This window comes from Stegodyphus dumicola, chromosome 5, assembly GCF_044657685.1.
Source record: "Stegodyphus dumicola isolate Sdum_Otavi_A_Nest chromosome 5, ASM4465768v1".
Classification (NCBI taxonomy): Eukaryota; Metazoa; Arthropoda; class Arachnida; order Araneae; family Eresidae; genus Stegodyphus; species Stegodyphus dumicola.
Genome location: NC_140772.1, coordinates 216764215 through 216783718, shown reverse-complemented (window position 1 = coordinate 216783718; position 19504 = coordinate 216764215). Strand labels below are relative to the sequence as shown.

General features: G+C 33.6%; 1 protein-coding gene across 1 annotated transcript in view; it reads left to right on the top strand.

The window, feature by feature from the left end:
• Positions 1-19217, top strand: part of LOC118188433 (uncharacterized) — a 49972-nt gene extending 30755 nt beyond the window's left edge. The window contains exons 7-9 of the mRNA XM_085816378.1: positions 7560-7685; positions 10626-10841; positions 18986-19217. Coding sequence (XP_085672504.1) covers positions 7560-7685; positions 10626-10841; positions 18986-19156 — 513 coding nt within the window. The 3' untranslated portion in view covers positions 19157-19217. The remainder of the gene's footprint in view (positions 1-7559; positions 7686-10625; positions 10842-18985) is intronic.
• The last annotated feature ends 287 nt before the right edge of the window (positions 19218-19504 follow it).

Sequence of the window (19504 nt, the reverse complement as noted above, 5' to 3'; positions counted from 1 at the left end):
TTTTTTTTTTAAAAGCAGGATACCTGAAAAATGTGCAATGCCGGGACTCGAATATGCGCCAGGTTAGCTACCGTTACACCACGATAGCACTGGAGATGAGGGGACATTATTGTGCACTATCTTTTAGCTCGGGCATCACTGCAGTGTTATTAGGTTTTTTTTCAATACGAGAAACCTGAAAATGTTCAATGCCCTCGCTTGGGACTGGAACCTGGACTTCTCGAATATGAATCGAGTGTGTGACCGTTGCACCACGAAGATACCTCATAGCTTGATAAAAAAGCCTGCAGATTAACTTGTACGAAATTGCAAAAATTTTTATTTGATACAAAAATAAGCATTATATTTAGTTAAGAGAAGCAAATTGATTTTATGATTCCTTGCTAATCTGCACTTCAGCAAAAGCTTTGTAGAATTCGGTATCCTTCACTATTCCTTTTGAAATTCTTACTAATATGCATTATTAAATATTTCTCATTATAGTTTTTTTCTCAAAATTGAATAAAAATGCAGAACAGACTTATATATTTCAGCGATAACTCCAATTTTGACTTCTGGTTTTCCTGTGTATGCAACTGCGTCAAAAATTGCATAAAAAAATCCAGGAGTAAATCGTTGCATATTATGGCATGCTCACAATAGGATATGATCAATGCAGATTTATACAAGTAATTTGAGATGGATTCTGTGTGGAGCTCTATGCGACAAATCATAACTTCTATGGATAGACATGAGAAATTTTAGATTCCAAGAAACTGAGTATGATTTTACAATTAGATGCTTCAAACATCTTTGCATCTATATTTAAACAGATGAACTCTATTTTCATCTCTTAAGTATCACACATATCATAGTGTTAAGTAACAAAAATCATAAACTTTTCACAGGTCTCGTCTGTATTCGGGCAGACATCAACTTTGTCCTTTCTAGGTTCTTCAAAAATATAAAGTTCAAAGAAACAAATACAAGCCGTTAAACGTTATGATTTGATTAAGATAATCTACTAAATTCCAGTGCCTTATAAGTTACATGTTATACTAGAAAGCCCGGCGGTCATACGAAATGGCCGCTGTTTTAGATATTATAAATTACAATTAAAATGATTTGTGCAAAGGTTTCTACTAATTCAAACTGAATTCCCAGGACATGCGGCGAGGACGCCCCTTTGCTTATTGCCCCACAGGGTTGCTCCATTCTACTTCTTGCTTAATTGCTTAAAGTAGAGTGCAATGAAGGAAAACACTGGCGCTACATTTCTTAAGAGTCACCGCTAGCTCAATAAATAAAGATGATTCAAATAATAAAATGTTAATTCACATGTCAAAGCTCTCTCTCTACACAACATTTCTTGGGTAGATCTTTCCATCATTTTTAAGCTCGCCTTGCAGAGGACCATCCATTATTTTTAATTTTACGTCCGTTCTTTCAGGAACTCTTGAACAGGCAACATAAAGTTGACAATGTCCAAATGCAGGCTCAGTTAAAAAAATGCCAACACGCTTCAGCGTTTGGCCCTGAGACTTATGGATGGTCATAGCAGAGGCAAGTTTTACAAGAAATTGTCTACGTCTGAATTGAAATGGCAACCCTGTGCCGTGGCAACTTCCCCCCCATTGGCTAGTACAGTTACGCAAGCAACCAATAAACTATCGGCGACAAACAGACACTTAAGCCGCATATATAAAAGATATTTGTTTATTTCATTTTGTTTGTTCTTTCATCGTTGCCGGTTTTTTCTGGTTGCATATTTCCGAATTCTATTATACAGAGATGTTAAATTTATTATTAAATGTTAAATGCACCTGCTCTTGTATTTTTAATTTTTCCGGCTTAGCTTTCTCATAATATTCGTCACGCGCTGCGCTGCACGGGGAATAAAACAATTTATAGTTACGCAAGTAACCAATAAACTATCGGCGACAAACACTTAAGCCGCATATATAATGCTTATATTGATTGTTCTGAGAGATACATTAAATAAGTGCTTTGAATAACATTAATTGCTAAGTAGTATGCGAGTAGATAGAACAAAGCAGCTTTCAGAAATTAATTCTAACTGATTATGATACGTTCTATAATTTATGTAACAAGGATGCACATTTTATGCAGTACAAGTGAGCTGGTGTCAGTAAAATCTCTAATTTAATTCTTGAAGAAATATCGGCAATCAAATCATCACCTGCTGTCTACCGGCAAGATGAGGGCTAAGGTGTATCTAAACATTCACACAAGCTTATTGCTTCTCTTCTTAATCCTTTCCCCTTTCCTCAGCCGTTAAAGGCCTTTCAGGATGGTCATCGCAGTAAACACGGCAGTTATCTTTCTCTTTCTTTTCTCCTGGCCTTCTTTTCCGTGCTCGGGAGCTTCCTAAGATGCTGCTGCAGCCGTAATCTCTCCCAATTACGCCCACGTACAAGGCCAGCCCATTAGCTTGCCGCAGTTGCGTCTTCATCTTCAAAGCTCCCGCAATAAGACATCAGCGAGGGATGGCCAGCAAATGGCCGCTTGTTGTTTTATGGGCGAAATGCTGAAATCATTTGGCTGGTGCTTTATCGGTAGAAGTTTTTGCTGAGAAATGGGAATTGTTGAGAAATCCGTTTCTGTGCAATTAGTTTTATCAGATTTCCAAAGGCCAAAAGTTATTTTTTTTTCATTTATCTTATTTATGTTCATAACAGTGGCAATAATTTTAGCTTTTCAATCTTTTTGTGAAAATTATGTTTTCAGCTACTGAGGTTTGTTGCGCTATTTAAAATCTGTTTCCGTTACCTCAGTGAAATTTTAATTCAACTTAATAATTTAGATTTTGACATTTAAGCACAGAGAATGTAATTTTAGCGCATGAATTACATTTAAATGAAAATCTAAGTGCAATGCAAGAACGTACAGTTGTGAAATGTTACACTGAATCATTCACAAATCTCACGCCCACAAACATTTGATGAAAAAATTTTACAATTTCATTAGAAGTAAAGACATTATTTTTTTTCCAAAAAATGAATTTCACAAATTTTATCATAAATAAATTGACAAGGGTATCTATAAAAAAAATTCCGCGGGAAAGGGCAAAGGTTAAAGAAAAATACTTATATCATACTTATACAATAAATATATATTTATCATACTTATAAAAATACTTATACATTTTTGTTTAGTTATTTAATATAGCAAAAGTCACAAATTTATCAGTACAAACACACTTATACACACATATACATATATAATTAAGCAATTAAATCAAAACTTCCCAAGATAATTTCCTAAATAGTATTAAAAATTATGTAATACTATTATGAGAAACATAATTAGTTCTTAAAGTTTATGGCTAAAAATACTTTTGGTGAGGGTTGAAAAAGAAACACAGGAAAATGAAAATTACTAAATTAAATTAAATAAACAAGCTATGTAGCCAACTTAACGACGTCAGATTTGATTCTTCAACGGAGCTTCATCTAATGTCCTTTTATAAGGTATTTTTCCCGCCTTCTTAGCATGCCTTGGTGGTGTAGGGGTCAGCACGCTCGATGCGTATTCGAGAGGTCCGTGGTTCGAGTCCCGGCGAAGGCATTGCTCATTTTTCGCGTCTTTTGCTTCCCAAAAAATCCTAATGTCTATACACTTTCATTAGTTAATATGAAGGAGTGCTATAAAATCGTTTCTGTGCTTCTTGATAGTAAAAAGAACTATTTTTCTATTATAATTAATGTCCTTTCAAAAATTAAAAAATTTCATCCCTACGTTTTTTAGGAAACCTTATACTTGCAAATATCAAACTGAATAATATTGAAACCAAAAGCTAGAGATTCAAATAGTACACGCAGTGAAAAAGTTCAAAATAACTTATTATAGTAAAAACAAAATTATACATAACTAAGACTATAAAAATAATTACATTCAAGATTAATAATAATAATTTAATATAACTCGATCATTTTTAATAAATAGTGACTAAAATAAAAATTAAATCAATAACGAAACTTTTACGTATCTTTTACGTACCATTTTGTCTTGCGTACGCGCTTAAAAACTTTAAGGAAAAAAAAAGGAGGCTATTTATTCACAAAAATAAATTTATTTATAAGACAAATCACAGGACAATTTTTATATAAAGTATAATTTCATTATTTAAATTAGCTTTATATATTCTAATAACAGCTTTTTCAAAATAAAAAGAAGAGCTGTATGCCAGCATTGTTACAAATAAACTGCCTACTAAACTTGTTCTTTCTTGATCAGTGGAGGTTCGGTTAAACAGATTCTAGTGAATCATGTAAATAAACACAATATCCTAAGTTCTACCTTCACTTATCTTGTCTATTTATATTTATTTAAAACTAAACATTGTTTATAAATCTAAAATTGTTTAAGGTTTTTGCATCTTCCATCTAGCATTAAGTATAAATATGCTCAAGTAAGTTTCTTAGTTGTTTCTGTTTTCTTTTTCCAATATCTTTGGCACTATGCACGCCGAAATATGTAAATATTTTAAAAATATTTTTGAAAGAAAAAAAAAAACAAAATCTGAAAGCTTTTTAGATTTTATATTATGCCCAAAGTGGCATTTTTTTAACTTTTTGTGTGTTACCTTTATTTATTAAATATCATGTCCTTTGCACTTGAACCATAAAATTCATTTCAATAGCAATGTCGCAAAATAATTTTTAAATGAGCCTATCTTTAGAATTTCCGATACACAATTCCGCGCGCTGGAGATAAAAAGGTTCCCCCCCCCCCGTAGAATGTTGTCATTGCTCGCTTTGAAATCCTTGAATTTGGTAATAAAAATTCTCTAAAGTTTTACAAAATATGAAATCCATAATAAAACAAATTGCAAATTTCAAATTTGGTCTTCCACATGCGATATTCGTAGGAGGATTACGTCATTCAAAATTGGATAGCTCTTGGTTCCGTTGTTTTTTATCACAGTGCGAGAAACATACATACATTCTGCAGATTGTTCATTATTTAATTTCTTTAAATATAATGCAAGGGTCTAATATTTGGTGGCAACAGTTCGAAAAGTGAAACACCGTTTATAGTGAACCAACGCAAAATGGCAAAGCGAAAGTAATAATCCTTTTGGGCAAATTGCCCCTTTGAACTAGTTAAAAAAATCAAGATTGCGTATTACTGTGCTAGAGTTTATAATTAATTTTAGCTATAAGGATCCTAACGTGCAGCCGTAAATTAAGTATGACGAAATATGAAATTTAAACTTATGTAAATAAGTCTACTCTGTTTTATTTTGATAATTTCTGTAAATTCTTTAACAAAATCTATCAGTCATGTTCTATTAAAATTTTTATTTTTAGTTTGTTGGCTCTCTTGAATTTTTAACTTCGTGCAGAAATTTCCTCAGTGTAAAAAATGTAATTTTTATGTCAGTAAAGAATATGTACACAAAAATGTATTTATATTAACATTACATTAAACTACTAAACCAGTCTCGGTTGTAATCACAGTGAATACTTTAAATGCAATTTCCCTTTAAGCTTTAGCTTTAAAAAATCTAAAAGTTTTAATTTTATTAATTCTAAAGTAAAGTACATTTAACCCTAAATCAGAGGTTAGCCAAATCAGATAGAATTCAATCAGAGATTTAACTCTAAATCAGAGATTAGTTTAGAGAATTGCAATAGCATAGCTCCTTTCTTTAAGCTGTTTAACAAAAAGTACTTTTTTGTCGTTCCCCTGAACCAAATAAAAGTGGGTGGAGGCAGGCTGGTCAAGAGACAAGGCGGCCTCAGGTAGAAAACGTCTCTGTCCAGCGCAGCTAATGCTCTATTTCCGTGCAACCCGAGGGACCACTATCACAGGGACCCGTCATTACGATCCTCATGCTTGCATTGATTTCTCCTACTTATTGCCTGCCCACTAGCCACTACCTCAGCTTCCGTTACTTTCTTTCGCTAGTTTTCTTTTCTTTCCCTCCTTGTTTTATTTTTTCATCCTCATATGGCGGTCAAGCTTTTATTTTGTTGGCAGTTTTTTGAAGGCTTCCTTTTTCCAAGTTCCATAGATAGTTGAGAGCTTTGCTACATGTTTGCTTACTGATCGTAACATCTTAAGGTTGATCTGCAAAATTTCAATTAATACAAATTTTACCCTCCACCCCCAATTTTAATCAATATTTCAAATATATATATATGAAACTTAAAAATCAAATTCCATTTTTCTAGAGTGTAGAATAAGTTAATCTATATGGGATTTTTTTCCTCTCCCCACTAAAATATGGTGAACAGTAGTTTTTCGTCACCAAGATTTGGTGAATGGATCCCCGCCTTCCTAGTCACCCTATAAGTGGGGAAGGATGTAAGGAATTTCTCTCCTTCCTTACCGAGTGCCTTCATAGTGTAACTGGAAACACATTCAATTAGTAAAAATTTTTTTTACAGATTTGTTGCTTCAAAAAACTTACTAAATTCTACAAATGTTTTACTTTTGTTGTTGCTACTTATGCTCACTTGTCTGACGTAGTCAGACCAAGCCCCCGAAATACCTCGTGGCAATCCTGCCGTTGGCAACAGCTTTGAGCATCTTTCAGATGACAGTGTGCTTTAGCTCAGTTCTACCCCCAGTTTTGAAGGGCAGCATCTCGGGGAAGCCCGTCACCCCTCTCCCCTTCCACCAAACCACATGAGAGGACTTTCGGCGCGCCGCACATCTGTAATGCCGCCATGCGGCACAGACACTACATTTACAAACATCCGTGGCTTCTCCGGGATTCGAACCCGGCGGCACTTCATCAAGGCAGTCAGCAATGCTAACCACTATACCGGTTGGAATCCCACGAAAGCACTGAAAGCTCAAAATATTTTTAATGTCTTTATATGCACATCACATTTGAAACTCCAAGATCTAAGTTAATCCTCTTGTGGCGGCCACGGGACGATCGTTGGTTTATTGTTCGAAGCTGTTCTGCGCTTCTGGGTGGCGACATCTATGGATCGAACTAGAAGTGCAATGCGAAAGACTGGCGTTGGTCTTGGAGGATGGAACTTGAGTCCGTTTCATGGGAGTGCAATGTTTTACCTCATCACAAAAGAGCTCGTCGGTAGCAAATTCAAGTAATTCAACTCCTTCGAATTTGTGAGCGACCTTCGATTTGTGTTCGATAGCAGATTCAAGTAATTCAAATCCTTCGAATTCGTATAGCCCTAAGGGCTATACGAATCTCGTGACAATCCACGTTGACGAATCTGGCTAGATGTAAGGCTCCCTCTCCCACACTTCTAAGCATGTGATTTCTGTTACACTATTTGCGTTCCACTTAGATTTCTATGTTTCATTAAAAAGATTTGAATATATTCTGTATTTTTTTCTTAAATTGAGAATGTACTAGAGGAAGGATATCTTCGCTATAATGATAATAATTATTGTGGAATAAAAGTTATGCACAATTTGGTTGGAATTAAGACTATATCGGCCATGTTCTTGCCAGATTCGGGTTTTTTATGGTGTTTATTCTTTAGAAGCCTAAGAAACGTTTATTTTTAAACTTTTGTTTATGATCTCTGTAGCTAAAGTTTATTTGAAAGATAAATTTTCGTTTTCTTCAGGCATACATTATTGAGACAAATAGCTGCAAGACTCTCATCAGGTCGATGACAGAACAGGAATTTACGCAATTTGGTGAAGGAAAGCCAAGTATTCGAGTTCTTTCCCGAGCTCACGGTTATCCACTGGTATGTATAAGCATTTCGAATGAAAATAAGACAGAACTTTTTAAGATGGTTTTTATTATTATTATTATTATTATTTTTATTTTTATTCTTTAGAAAGACCACAAAAATCTTCGTCTATGCTAAATAGCCCTCGTATATTTTGCTTTAAATAATAAATTTAAATTTACTTTTGTTTCACTTTTGGAATCTTAGTAAATCGGAATCTCAACAAATAATTTCGATTTGAATTTGCATCGTGCTATTAATAATTTTAATGCATTATTCTCCAAATGACGCTTCAAATATTCGAACTCAATTATTGATTGTTATTTGCTATACCTACATGTGTGTCCCCTCGGAGGTTGACCTAGGGAACTCTGCGAAGCTACTGGCTAGGATCTGTACCTCGTCTGTCTCGGTCACGGGGGTATACAAATTTAGAACCTAGTGGTTCTGGAGGCCCCGAAAATTTTACTTATTGGCCGGCCCGTGGGCCTGGCACGTCCTATAGCAGATGGCTCTAGTAGACCGGGGGAAGCGTCCCGGGTTTGCTGGGTAGCGTCCCTCTGCGACGGGCAGCCCGAGCGACTGGTTATAGACAACGATCGGTGTCTCAAAAGCGATGCGTCTGCGTCCCTCTCTCAAGGTGCGACGGCAGGGGTTGAAACCCTATGCCTGGTTCTGTGGGGGGAGGACTCATAGTGCCACACTAGGGGAAAAGCCCACGTATTGCTAGTACCTTTATGTGATATTATCAACTTTCTTCAAGATACGTTCTGACTCTTGCTAGCTACACCATACGATGCTGTAGCATTTACATGTAGTCGAAATTTATAAAACATGATATGGGGAATAATAATGCTCCTAACTTATGAATAAAACTTTAAAAATGTTAAATGGGCGGAAAATGTTAAATGTTGAAAAATGGACGGAGTAAGAAAGAAAGCCGCATGGCATCAAGATTATTATAATTTGCAGACTTTTTATTACAGAATTAGTTATGTGTATTTCTGTTTGCTAGAACTTTGGTAGCCTAGAATAATACTAAGTTACTTTCAGGACAGCCAGTTTATTTAAGTGATTCGAGTGATTCCTGCAACTTAATTTAAAGTAGATATCTCAACTACATCTGACTTGCCTAGTTAACAATTAGAATTAATACACATGGCGAGATAGTTACAACTAAAAATATTAATCCATTGTGTATTGCTAAGAGCAGTAAATGGCAAACATGTAATACATAGCTTGCGTGCGCTATTTATTTAAATGAAAACAATTCGTTTCGTCTTAGTGGTTTTAATTTCTGAGAATAGTATAATGGCGCTATTTTAGAGGAATGTAAGGCAAATTATTTTTATTTAATGAGTATAATAATGTCATCTCTAGAATTTTCTTTATTCATCGTAATTAAATATTTTACGTAACTGCGTGTTAAATACTTGTACATCTGTGGAAGTACACTACGTAAATGTTTTAAATACCTGAGGGTACATCTGTGGAAGTACACTACGTAAATGTTTTAAATACGTGGGGTACATCTGTGGATGTACACATTGTAAATAAATTGATAAAACTTAAAACGAAAGAAAATATTTGCGTTATATTTCAATAAGTGATATCAAATTAGCAAGTAAGAAATAAATTTCAAAATCACTGGAACAAATACTGTAATTAAAGAAAATAATTCTTTACCCTTTTCGTAATACAGATTGCCAGCGTAAAATTAACTCCGACAGAAACAAACACATATAGAATTGCTACTTTTGTTTATTTCTCTTAAAGCCTAGATTTATTCAAATTCTCAAAAATTAATAAAACTTACCCTATACGTAAGAAGACTTGTAAGAATTGGAGGCTCCCTTCATCCCACCTGGGCACGAGTGTCCTCATAGCTCAAAAGAAAAGGCCCCGTATTTCCACAAAATGTTTGGGGGTGGCTGGGCTACTGGGCAGCTAGTAGCCCAGCCACCCCCAAACAACAAACAAAAATACTAAATCAAAAATAAGTAAGCACATGTAACACTAAATGACAGACCAACAAACAAACAAAAAAAATCCATAAACACAAATTCACAGCACAGAACACCACAGATACGTAGAGGACCCTATATGTAGAGGAAGAGATGCATAGTACAAAGAATGCTAAGATAATTGCTGAATTTACTTTATTCAGTATTTCGTTGATTGTTTCCTCCTTATACTATCTCTCTTTTTTAAGGGGGGGTAAAAGGAAGTTAAAAGCAGAAAAAAATAGGAAAACATTTCTTAAAACGTTACTCAAACTTTTTTTTTATCATAGTTTACGTACGGGCAATACAAGACGAATATGGTCTCTGAAATTTGTAAATTCGCACATCTATCATCCTGTTGTTTTTTATTCACGCCATTTTTACTATTTTTTTTATCAAATATACTGCTTTATTAAATAACTATTTTTTTATTTAGTAATGAAATTTCCCTGTCGTTTTTTAATCTGTACGTTGCATTCATGGCCATTATCAGATTGAATTCCAAAAGAACGGTCAACCGGATAAAAGCAATTTTCTGTAAACCTGAAAAGAACTCTGCTTTTTGTCAACTTAATAAGCCTGCTTTATCTTATAGGCTTGCAGAGTAAGTTATAATTAGTCCATTCTATCTGCCATTACAAATTCATATGCAGACCAGTAACATAAAAGCAACATTGGGCTTTCATAGTTCACAATTTCTTTCAAATTCATTGTAAAGGTGGCTTTTGGAATGGCCGAAGATTTAACTAAAGTGAAAAAAAATCCTAGATATTTTGTAACAATTTTTCTATTTCATTTTATACTATCAAAAAGTATTTTAAAGTTAACAATCTAAAGAAAGTTTGGATTTTTAAATGCAACCTGGAATCCATCATTTTAAACAACGTTTAAGAATAATAGCTTAAAATTTTCACACTTCTTTTTTTTTTTATGTCATTTGCCTTATTTACAGAATGTTCGTTGTCACAATGGTCATAGATCAGATACTAATCGGTGGTGTGAATGCAAGCCGGGCTGGGATAGCGCCCCTTTTGATCACAAGAACTTTAATCCAGACCTCCAAGTGTATCATATGTGCACCGTGTGGACGGGTGAGATGACAGCCGAGCAAGCAAGAAACATTACTTTTCGACAGAAACACGAACATGGCATAACACCTATTTTGGTTGTATCCTTTTACGCAAGGTTTATTTCTTTTTTATTACGATAGCGAAAATTATTCTACAGTAATTTATTCCTCTAAAATGACAACTATATATGCTGATGAGTATGAAACAAAAAACATTGGCACGAATGAAAACTATTGCTAGTATAAAGCAGATAATCTTAAAGCGAGATAAAATTATTAGGTACTGTTCTGTTATGGGAACCGGATTCAGAAAGGTATGAAAATATACGCTTATAATGTGTATATGTATATACACATATATATTCGTGCTTACATACATACATATATACATGAACACAACATATCCATAAATATCCCATACATGCATACATTTCTGGATCTGGTCTTGATAACAGAACAGTACCAATTGCTAGTATGTAAACAATGTTTCGATCAAAAATAAATTTTTCAAAAGTACATTTTGGATCAAAAAAAGTAATTTTTCAAAAGTATGTTTTCGACTGAAAAGTAATTTTCTTCTTACATGAGAATGTAGTTCTTTTTACTTTCATAAAATTCCAGCTAATATCAAGAAGCATAGATTTTTCGGTATCCGAAACAATCAGTTCAATCAGAAGTTTCTACAACACTTAGATAACATTCCACGTAAAAAATAATAAAGTATTTTTTGCTTCTTGGAAGAAGTCTTGATAGCGAATGACAAGGAAGCTATTCTGAATAATGACATACGTACCAATCAGTTCAAATGCAACATTCTTATGACTTCTTATAGAGGTCTAAATTTCAAACAGAAAACCGAACAGAAATATCGAAAATCTGACAGATTGACAGTCAGATGATTAGTCTTATCTCTAAGTGCATATAAGCTCTTTGATTGCCTTAAAATGTTATGCAATGACATCTAATATTAGATAGAAGCACAACAACCTTAAGGTCCTTTTGAGGTATTGGGGGACTATTATACAGGTAAGCAAACAGTTTAACGCGTTTCCTCCTCATCGAAAGGGAATAGTGTAACACACCTAATCTAATGCCAGTAGTAGACAGCAGCATATTCCTTACCGTGTATGACGTTTAAAATAAGTAACAGAATTCTGAATCTATTTAGGCCAAAGGGGCGTTACCCAATAGGGCTATTGCTTTTGAAACGGCATTTTGTGTCGTGAAACCGTTTTTCAAATTGTTGCCACCAAACATTACAACCTGCATTATATTTTTAAAAAATTAAATAATGAAGAATCTGCATGAATGTCTTTATGTTTCTCGCATCGTGAAAAAACAATGGTACTTAAAATCATCAATAGTCTCCACCAGAATATAGGCACTTTTAAGCCCGAAGTTAGAATTCCAAATTTGTTTAATTATCTATGTCATATTTTGTAAAACTTTAATGAATTTAAACTGAACGATTTCAAAGCCAGCAGTAGCAACACTGTACGGAATAAAATATTTTTATCTCCAGCGCGCGACTGTCTATCGGAAATTTAAAAGTTATATTGTTTTTAAACATTTTTAACTCATAGGGATGTTGACTTAAATGCTATCGTAATAGTACCGGAAACGTGTATGTGTGTGTAAATTAAAAAAAAGCCTCCCTTTGGGCGTAATTTAAAATCTGAACGATTCCCAGTGAAGTGTTAACTTTTACGACTCTTACTTTATTTACATTATTGACTCTTACTTTATTCTCTTAATGCCCTTAATAATTTTACTTTACTTAAATCTAATTCATAATTAACGTTTAATTTTTCCTCAATACTGTATTTTTAGTGTACTTTATGAAATCCTAATCTCTATTAAATTGGTTCATTTTTTACTTGCACAAATATTTGTTACTTAATAAACTGTATACAAAAAGGCCCTAAAGATGTGTAATCTAAGTAAGACTTTTAATTATTTTCTTCTTTAACACATATTTATGGCCAAGAATAGATTGTTACGAATTTTGCCCATAAATCGATAATTTTAGTGAAATTATATACGTGAAAGTGTTGTATTTTTCTGTATAATGTAACATGAAAATCTAAACGAAACGATGCTCTGCCAAAAAAAAAACAAGAATACAGGAGCATGTCTATTTAACATGGCTATCTTGCTAATATGGTGAGATATCGCCAAGCTGGCAGCCAAATTTCTTAAGAGATCGATATAAGTCGCCAAACTTGGCGACCATTTGGCTACATTTTGGTCCGTTCTTTGTACCACCATAATAAGTATTGTAACTGAATAACTGTAATTGATTTCATGTGCAACTGCAAATACGCTCGTATTATGCCCTCATATGCCTTCCAGTAATTTTGAGAAGTAGAAAGTACCAGGAATATCTCGGCAGCCTGGCGAAAACTATGTTAGATTGGAGAGAGTATCAGTATCCTAGTTGTTCTTGTGAGCTGTTAGTTCAGAGCGATTTCGCAGTATTAAAGTATACGTAAAAGCTTCGCCTTTTACATGCGCTCGGCATTGCATTGTGATTAACGTTCTTAATAGTTTAGTGTAAATACTGATTGTATTTTGTGTAACTGTGAACACCTGTAAGCAGCGCAGGATTTACGTATAAGTTATACAAGCTATAGCTTAGGGGCAAGCCCGCTTTCTTGGGGGCCCCCAAAAAACCCTCTAGGTATCCAAAAATTATATTTGGTACTGACATATAATATATGGACTTATAAAGGGCTTACATACCTCAAATAGCTTAGGGCTTTATCAAGTCTAAATCCGGCCCTACCTGTACGAGTATTTCTGTGAAAAGTTCTAGAACTCTGAAATGTTTCTTTTTATATAATAAATTTTATCAACTTATCATGAGACTTGTGTGTATTCAATTTATTACGAACCCGTACGCACGCCACAATGAGCATAAGCTTTGCTGAATATTTTGCATGTCTCACTAGTAATACGTCAGTCCTGTATTTTTCTAATCGAGACAGATCTTAAAAATTCCTGCGACTAAGTAAAACTAAAACACTGAATCGAGGACTGTAAACTTATGCTGTTCAGGGAAATATTGTCGTGATCCTTCATACTAGACTCATACACTACTGGAAGTTTATTACTTGCAATTCCATCTCATTCCGTATTACCTTATGCAAGCTGCATTTCCTGGAATTACATTTTCCTGGAGAATAAGCTTTAAAAAGGTTAGAAATGCTCTGTGTTATGACAAGGTTATAACTCATGGCAATCTCTCCGTCCCAGCACCGTAATAATACAGATAAGATCCCCCGCGTCGAATGAGTGATGTCACCAGAAATTTATTTAATAGTCCAGGCGGACAGAACGCCGCCTAATATGTGAAGGACGCAGCGAGTCAAGACATGAATATGCAAGATTGATGAAAAAAAGGCAGCTCTATTAGTTTTGGGAGTAAAGGCATCCAAGGAAAGGCGATTACTTCGAGTTTTAATAGGACGAAGGAAGAGGAAAATCTGTTCCTTTCCTACCAATGCCCGACAACTAAAGTCTGGATCATTTATCAGTAATTTTTCTTTGTCTTTTTTTTAATCGGCGATAATCTTTATTTTTTATTCTTCTTTCTTTCCCGGTTCTTCGACTCAACCTCTGTTTTAGGCTGAAAAACTAATGTTATAATACTTTAAGTTTTATTAATGTCGGCAGCAAGAGTCCGCAGCCAGTGCCAGAGGGCTTTTCATAATAAATTGCACCTTCTATCTTTTGGATATTTGGAGTAAGAATAATAATAAAAAAATCGGTAAGGAAAAAAGTGCATATCATAAAATAATGAATCATGAGCCTAGTCTGCTAGATTTATTATTCCCAAATCCTATTTGCTGCCGGCCTAGAGTCGTAATAAATTAGTAGGAGGGTAACATTCATTTTTTTTATCCTATTCTAGTTTACTTACTTGTTTACTTTTTTTTTTTAAAATTGCGATTTCCTTTCCCTTTCTCTTCATTCTGGCAAAATGCATTTCTCAGGAAATGAAATGTTTATTTATTAGCCCTATTGGACAAATTGTTCATCAACTGTAACTCCGTTTTCGTTGTTTCGTTTTTCGTTAATTTTTTTTACGTCGTGAACGTGTGTATATTAGTGAATTAAGTAGAAAGAAATGAAAGAAAAAGCCGCGTTAAGAGGTTTAATATTATAGTATGCAGAAAAGATGACAGTGCTGCAGGTGGTTGGTGTGTGAGGCATACATATTTGGGAAGAGAAAATTATGATTAAGGTAAGATCTTAATTCCATAGCAATTACTGCGTGTGATGACAGGTCGTCTCTGTGCTAGTAAATGAGGAAGGAGGATTTTATTTTTCGCTTATATCTTATTCCATTGTTCTCAGATCTTATTTACAATGGCTGATTAATCTAGGAATTGCTACAGGACTGAATGATAAAATGACTTAATTTACGACATTTAGCGAATGAATATCATTAAAGGTTTTTAATATTTCGCCAATGCGCTGATTGGAAATTTCCACTTAAGAGTCCAGGGGATTATATTCCAGTTTTATCAGTGTAAGGTGCTCAGAATGGGAAAAAAGGATTGACAAGAGAACGACTCCCAAAGAATTGACCAGTTAATTTTTTTTTTTTTTTACAATTGTGTGCCTTGCATTTTGAATTTATTCCTTAATAAATACAAATAACAAGATTGTTTGGGCTGTTCTGTTTTGTGAAGCATTCACATACCAGTTTATTGACCAATGAACGAGATGCAAAATTGTAGAAATAAAAACTCGGTAAAATTTTTGTAAAGCTATTATTGCTAGATATTAAGCTAGATATTGATGAAACAACTGTAAAATGAGAATCAGTAGCAAAATTACAAAGATTATCGCGACATTTTGCACGTTTATTAAACTTTCGGCAAAAACTACTTTATGAACAAGTCACGAATGAAATTTTCATTATTAATGAGTTTTGCATAGTTGGTATCTGTAAACAGGTATTTAAATTTAAATTTACATTTCTCCTGGGATTTCTTTATCTGTACGCATTTAATTACTTTGTATGTAAAAATATTAGAGCTTCGTCAGTCTTAAAATGCCATATTTAAGTAGAAGGTGCTCAAACCCGGAACGGCTGCTTTTGTTTGTTGGAAGAGTCCAAGATTTGTAGGTATGGTATTTGAATGTATGGATGAGGTAGGAGGAGAGGAACAGACGACGCTACATCATTTTCGACTCGTGCTTTATGAGTGCAGCTAGCGTTACGTTAGTTCGAATATAATATTTATTATTCTTACTTTTACTGATCGTTTACTCATTTTTTAATTTTGATTACCTAATTTAAAAAATTCTGTGTTAAATTTAAATAAGATCTGGAAAGAAATAATACTTGGTTCTTTATACAAAATGGAATTAAAACTAAATTGTTCTTTCACAAGCGAATACAATACTCCTTTCGTATAAAGATATGTCTTTTAAAGCTCCATCAAAATATATCGTACTAAAACATAATATTTATTTTGTGTACCAGATTAAAAGTTAAATAATTATGTTTTGTTGTTATGATATTAGCGGTAAATATTATAAACATAAAAAATTACAGTTACAATTTTCTACAATACCTCAAGTAAATAAAACCTTTACAGTTTCTTATTGTAATTTCATGTAATACTCAGTTACTTTACCGAAATAAGAGTTCTAGTAAATATTAGATTTCGTTGGAATAAACAAGATTATGTAATTTCGCCAAAACGTTATGCTTTAAGAAAATTTTAAATAAGCATACAATGCGTAGTATTTTACATTTCAAAAGGGTATTTCTCTTCGAAATATTTTTTTTCTTCATGAAATGATAAAAATTAATCTGTTCTTAAACAAAATGTTCAATAAAACACAGAGGATAAAAATACGCAGTGAAACTCCTTTCACAGTTTAGGAATAAGCCTGCGAGCATATCTCTAGCGCCTACTAAAAAGCCATTCTGCGATCCATTGCAAGCTATTTCCGATGCAGGACATTCTGGAACCTTTCCTTTCTCTTCCTCTTATCTGAGTAAATTCAACTCGGCCAGCTAGCAAAAGCAGCCGTTCCGGGATTGATGGCGTAGTTATTTAAGTTGACTTTTATGTGGTACTAGGTACTAGATATTTCTCCCGCCTTCTTAGCATGCCTTCGTAGTGTAGTGATCAGTACGCTGGGTAGCTTAGCTATACATACTACTTCGCAAAGCAACTACGTTATTCCTTTTCCTTACTTCTGCGATACAAACATCTCCGCGCTGCTTATGCTTGCTTTTAAATAAATGTAATATTTTAATTGTAGTACTTTTAACTTACGCCAGTACTTTTAACTTTTGATTGTCATCATGGTTGAGGGTGGAGGCATACAGACAAAACTAACAAAAACTGGATACTGACGAATCACCAGTCTTTATTTTCACATATATCAAATTATTTTGGTAAACATTCATCCAATCATAGTTAAATGCGATAATTTTTATGTACACTGGCTTTAAAAGTACGACGTAAGCATCTTAGATATTAAAGCCTCGTCGTTGAATTATTTTCTAAATTTATTGCATTTTTTATGAAATATATGAATTCTTAAGGCATATAATAACAATATTAATATTTTTGAAATAAAATAAAAATGAAATCTAAAACCTTTCAGATTTTATATTACGCCCAAAGGAGCGTTTTCTAATGTTTTGTGTGTTACCATTATTTATTAAATGTCAGGTTCTTCAGGTTCTCTTAAAATTCAACAGCAAAATCACTTCAATATTTAAAAACAGCATGTCTTAAGAATTTTCGATACGCAACGTCGCGCGCAGGCGATAAAAATGTTTCTTTTGTTAGAGTGTTGCCCTTTCTCGATTTGAAATTGTTGAGTTTGTAGGGACATTAGGTAGTTTTGGAAGCAAGGCAAGATGAAAAATAGCAAACACTTTCGCCGGGAATCGAACCACGGACCTCTGGAATACCGGCCCAGCGTGCAGAACCACTACACCACGAAGGCACGCTAGGAAAGTGGGAGAAATACCTTATAAGTTTGTTAATCAAAAATTCGTTAAAGTTTTACAAAGTATGAGAGAGATAATAAAATAAATTCGAATTCAAAATTTGGGCTTCTAAGTGCGCATGTTCGGGTGGAGGATTACGTTATTCAAAATTTGATGTCTCTAAGTACCGTCGTTTGTTCACACTGCAAGAAACATACGCACATTCATGCGGATTCTTCATTATTTAATTTCTTTAAATACAAATTCTTAATTCTTTAATACAGGGTTATAATATTTGATGGCAACAATTTAAAACATGATTTGCCGTTTATAGTGAAACGTCACAAAATGCCATTTTGTGACTAATAGCCCTTCTGAGATAACGTTCCTTTGGGCTAACAATAAGTGACTGAAAATAAAAAACAAAATAGCAACAAATGTAATTATTGTGCAAGTTGCAATAAATAAATAAATACATTAAAAGGAAGAAAACATTACAGTTGAACAAAAAATATGGAATAGTTAGTAAAAAAACAATTAAATTACTAAATCAACTAAAAATGCTAAAAATAGCAGACAGCTAGAAATATATACATATACAAAAAGCAAACTTTGTAAAAAAAAATGTATCGGAAAATTCCAGGAGTTTTAATGGCAAGTTGAAAGGCAAAATGTATACCAAAATTCGTTTTCTTTTCTCTAATATTCTCTAAATTTTGGAACAAAACTTACAAGCATTCCGTTAACATGCTAGCTAGGCAAGAATTGGTGGCTGTTTTAAAATAAAAGTGTTACTGAAAACAATCCAAAGAGAAATTGCAGTTTTGCTTATAAGTTTTTCTAATACTTTTTTATACCATTTGTATTATCTATTCATATTACTGAAAGGGATAATCATATTAAATTTTTTAATCAGTGCATTGGCTCAGATTCAGAAAAGGGATGACGTATGAAATATTCTCCCTCATATTTTATAGCCAGCTGCCAGTTAACGGAATATAAATTTCGCCTTAAATAAAACTAATTGGACATTTACTGAAATGAATCTTACTCCTGGTGGAAGAAAATTATGCTGTAATCTGGTTTATGTTTTCTTGGAACTTCTTCGACCCTGTAAGCCTTTCAACATTATGCTTTACGAGTACTATTTCTGACATTCATAACATGTTCTAAAGTTTATAGGCTTATAATAATATCTCAAAAACATTAAAAGGGTATCTGACGTTGAATAATTTTTCAGATTACCAAAGCGAGTTCCTTAACTAACTCATTCTAGTACAGCTTTTTGTTTTTTGGTGGTCTTGTATCATTCGTTATTGTAGGGATCATCATATTTCGGTACCTGAAGAGGAGACGTCGTCCAGGTACAAGTGACGCTTTGGATGAAAGCGAGACTGTTGGACTTCAAGAAACGAGTCCTGAGTCCGAATCTGAACTCGAACCTTAAGTAATTAGATAACACAAAAGCTACAGCAAAATGTACATATCCAAGTTGGCTAATAAATGTCATTAAGAACATTTTTATTATGGCTTTTAACTATTATTACTTAAGTAAGGAACCGATGTATGCATATGGATACATACACAATTTTGTTTATTAACTATTTTAAATTGCATAAAATGAAAAATAATACATTAGTTAGAGCATAATGTAATCAAATATAATATATTAATGATATTATAAAGTCTGGTGTTCTTTGGGAACATAAACTGCAGACTTTAAAAGACTCTAGAGGAATTATCTTCTGGTCTTGTGAATACAGGAACACAAAGTCAGATGAAGGGTGTATAAGAA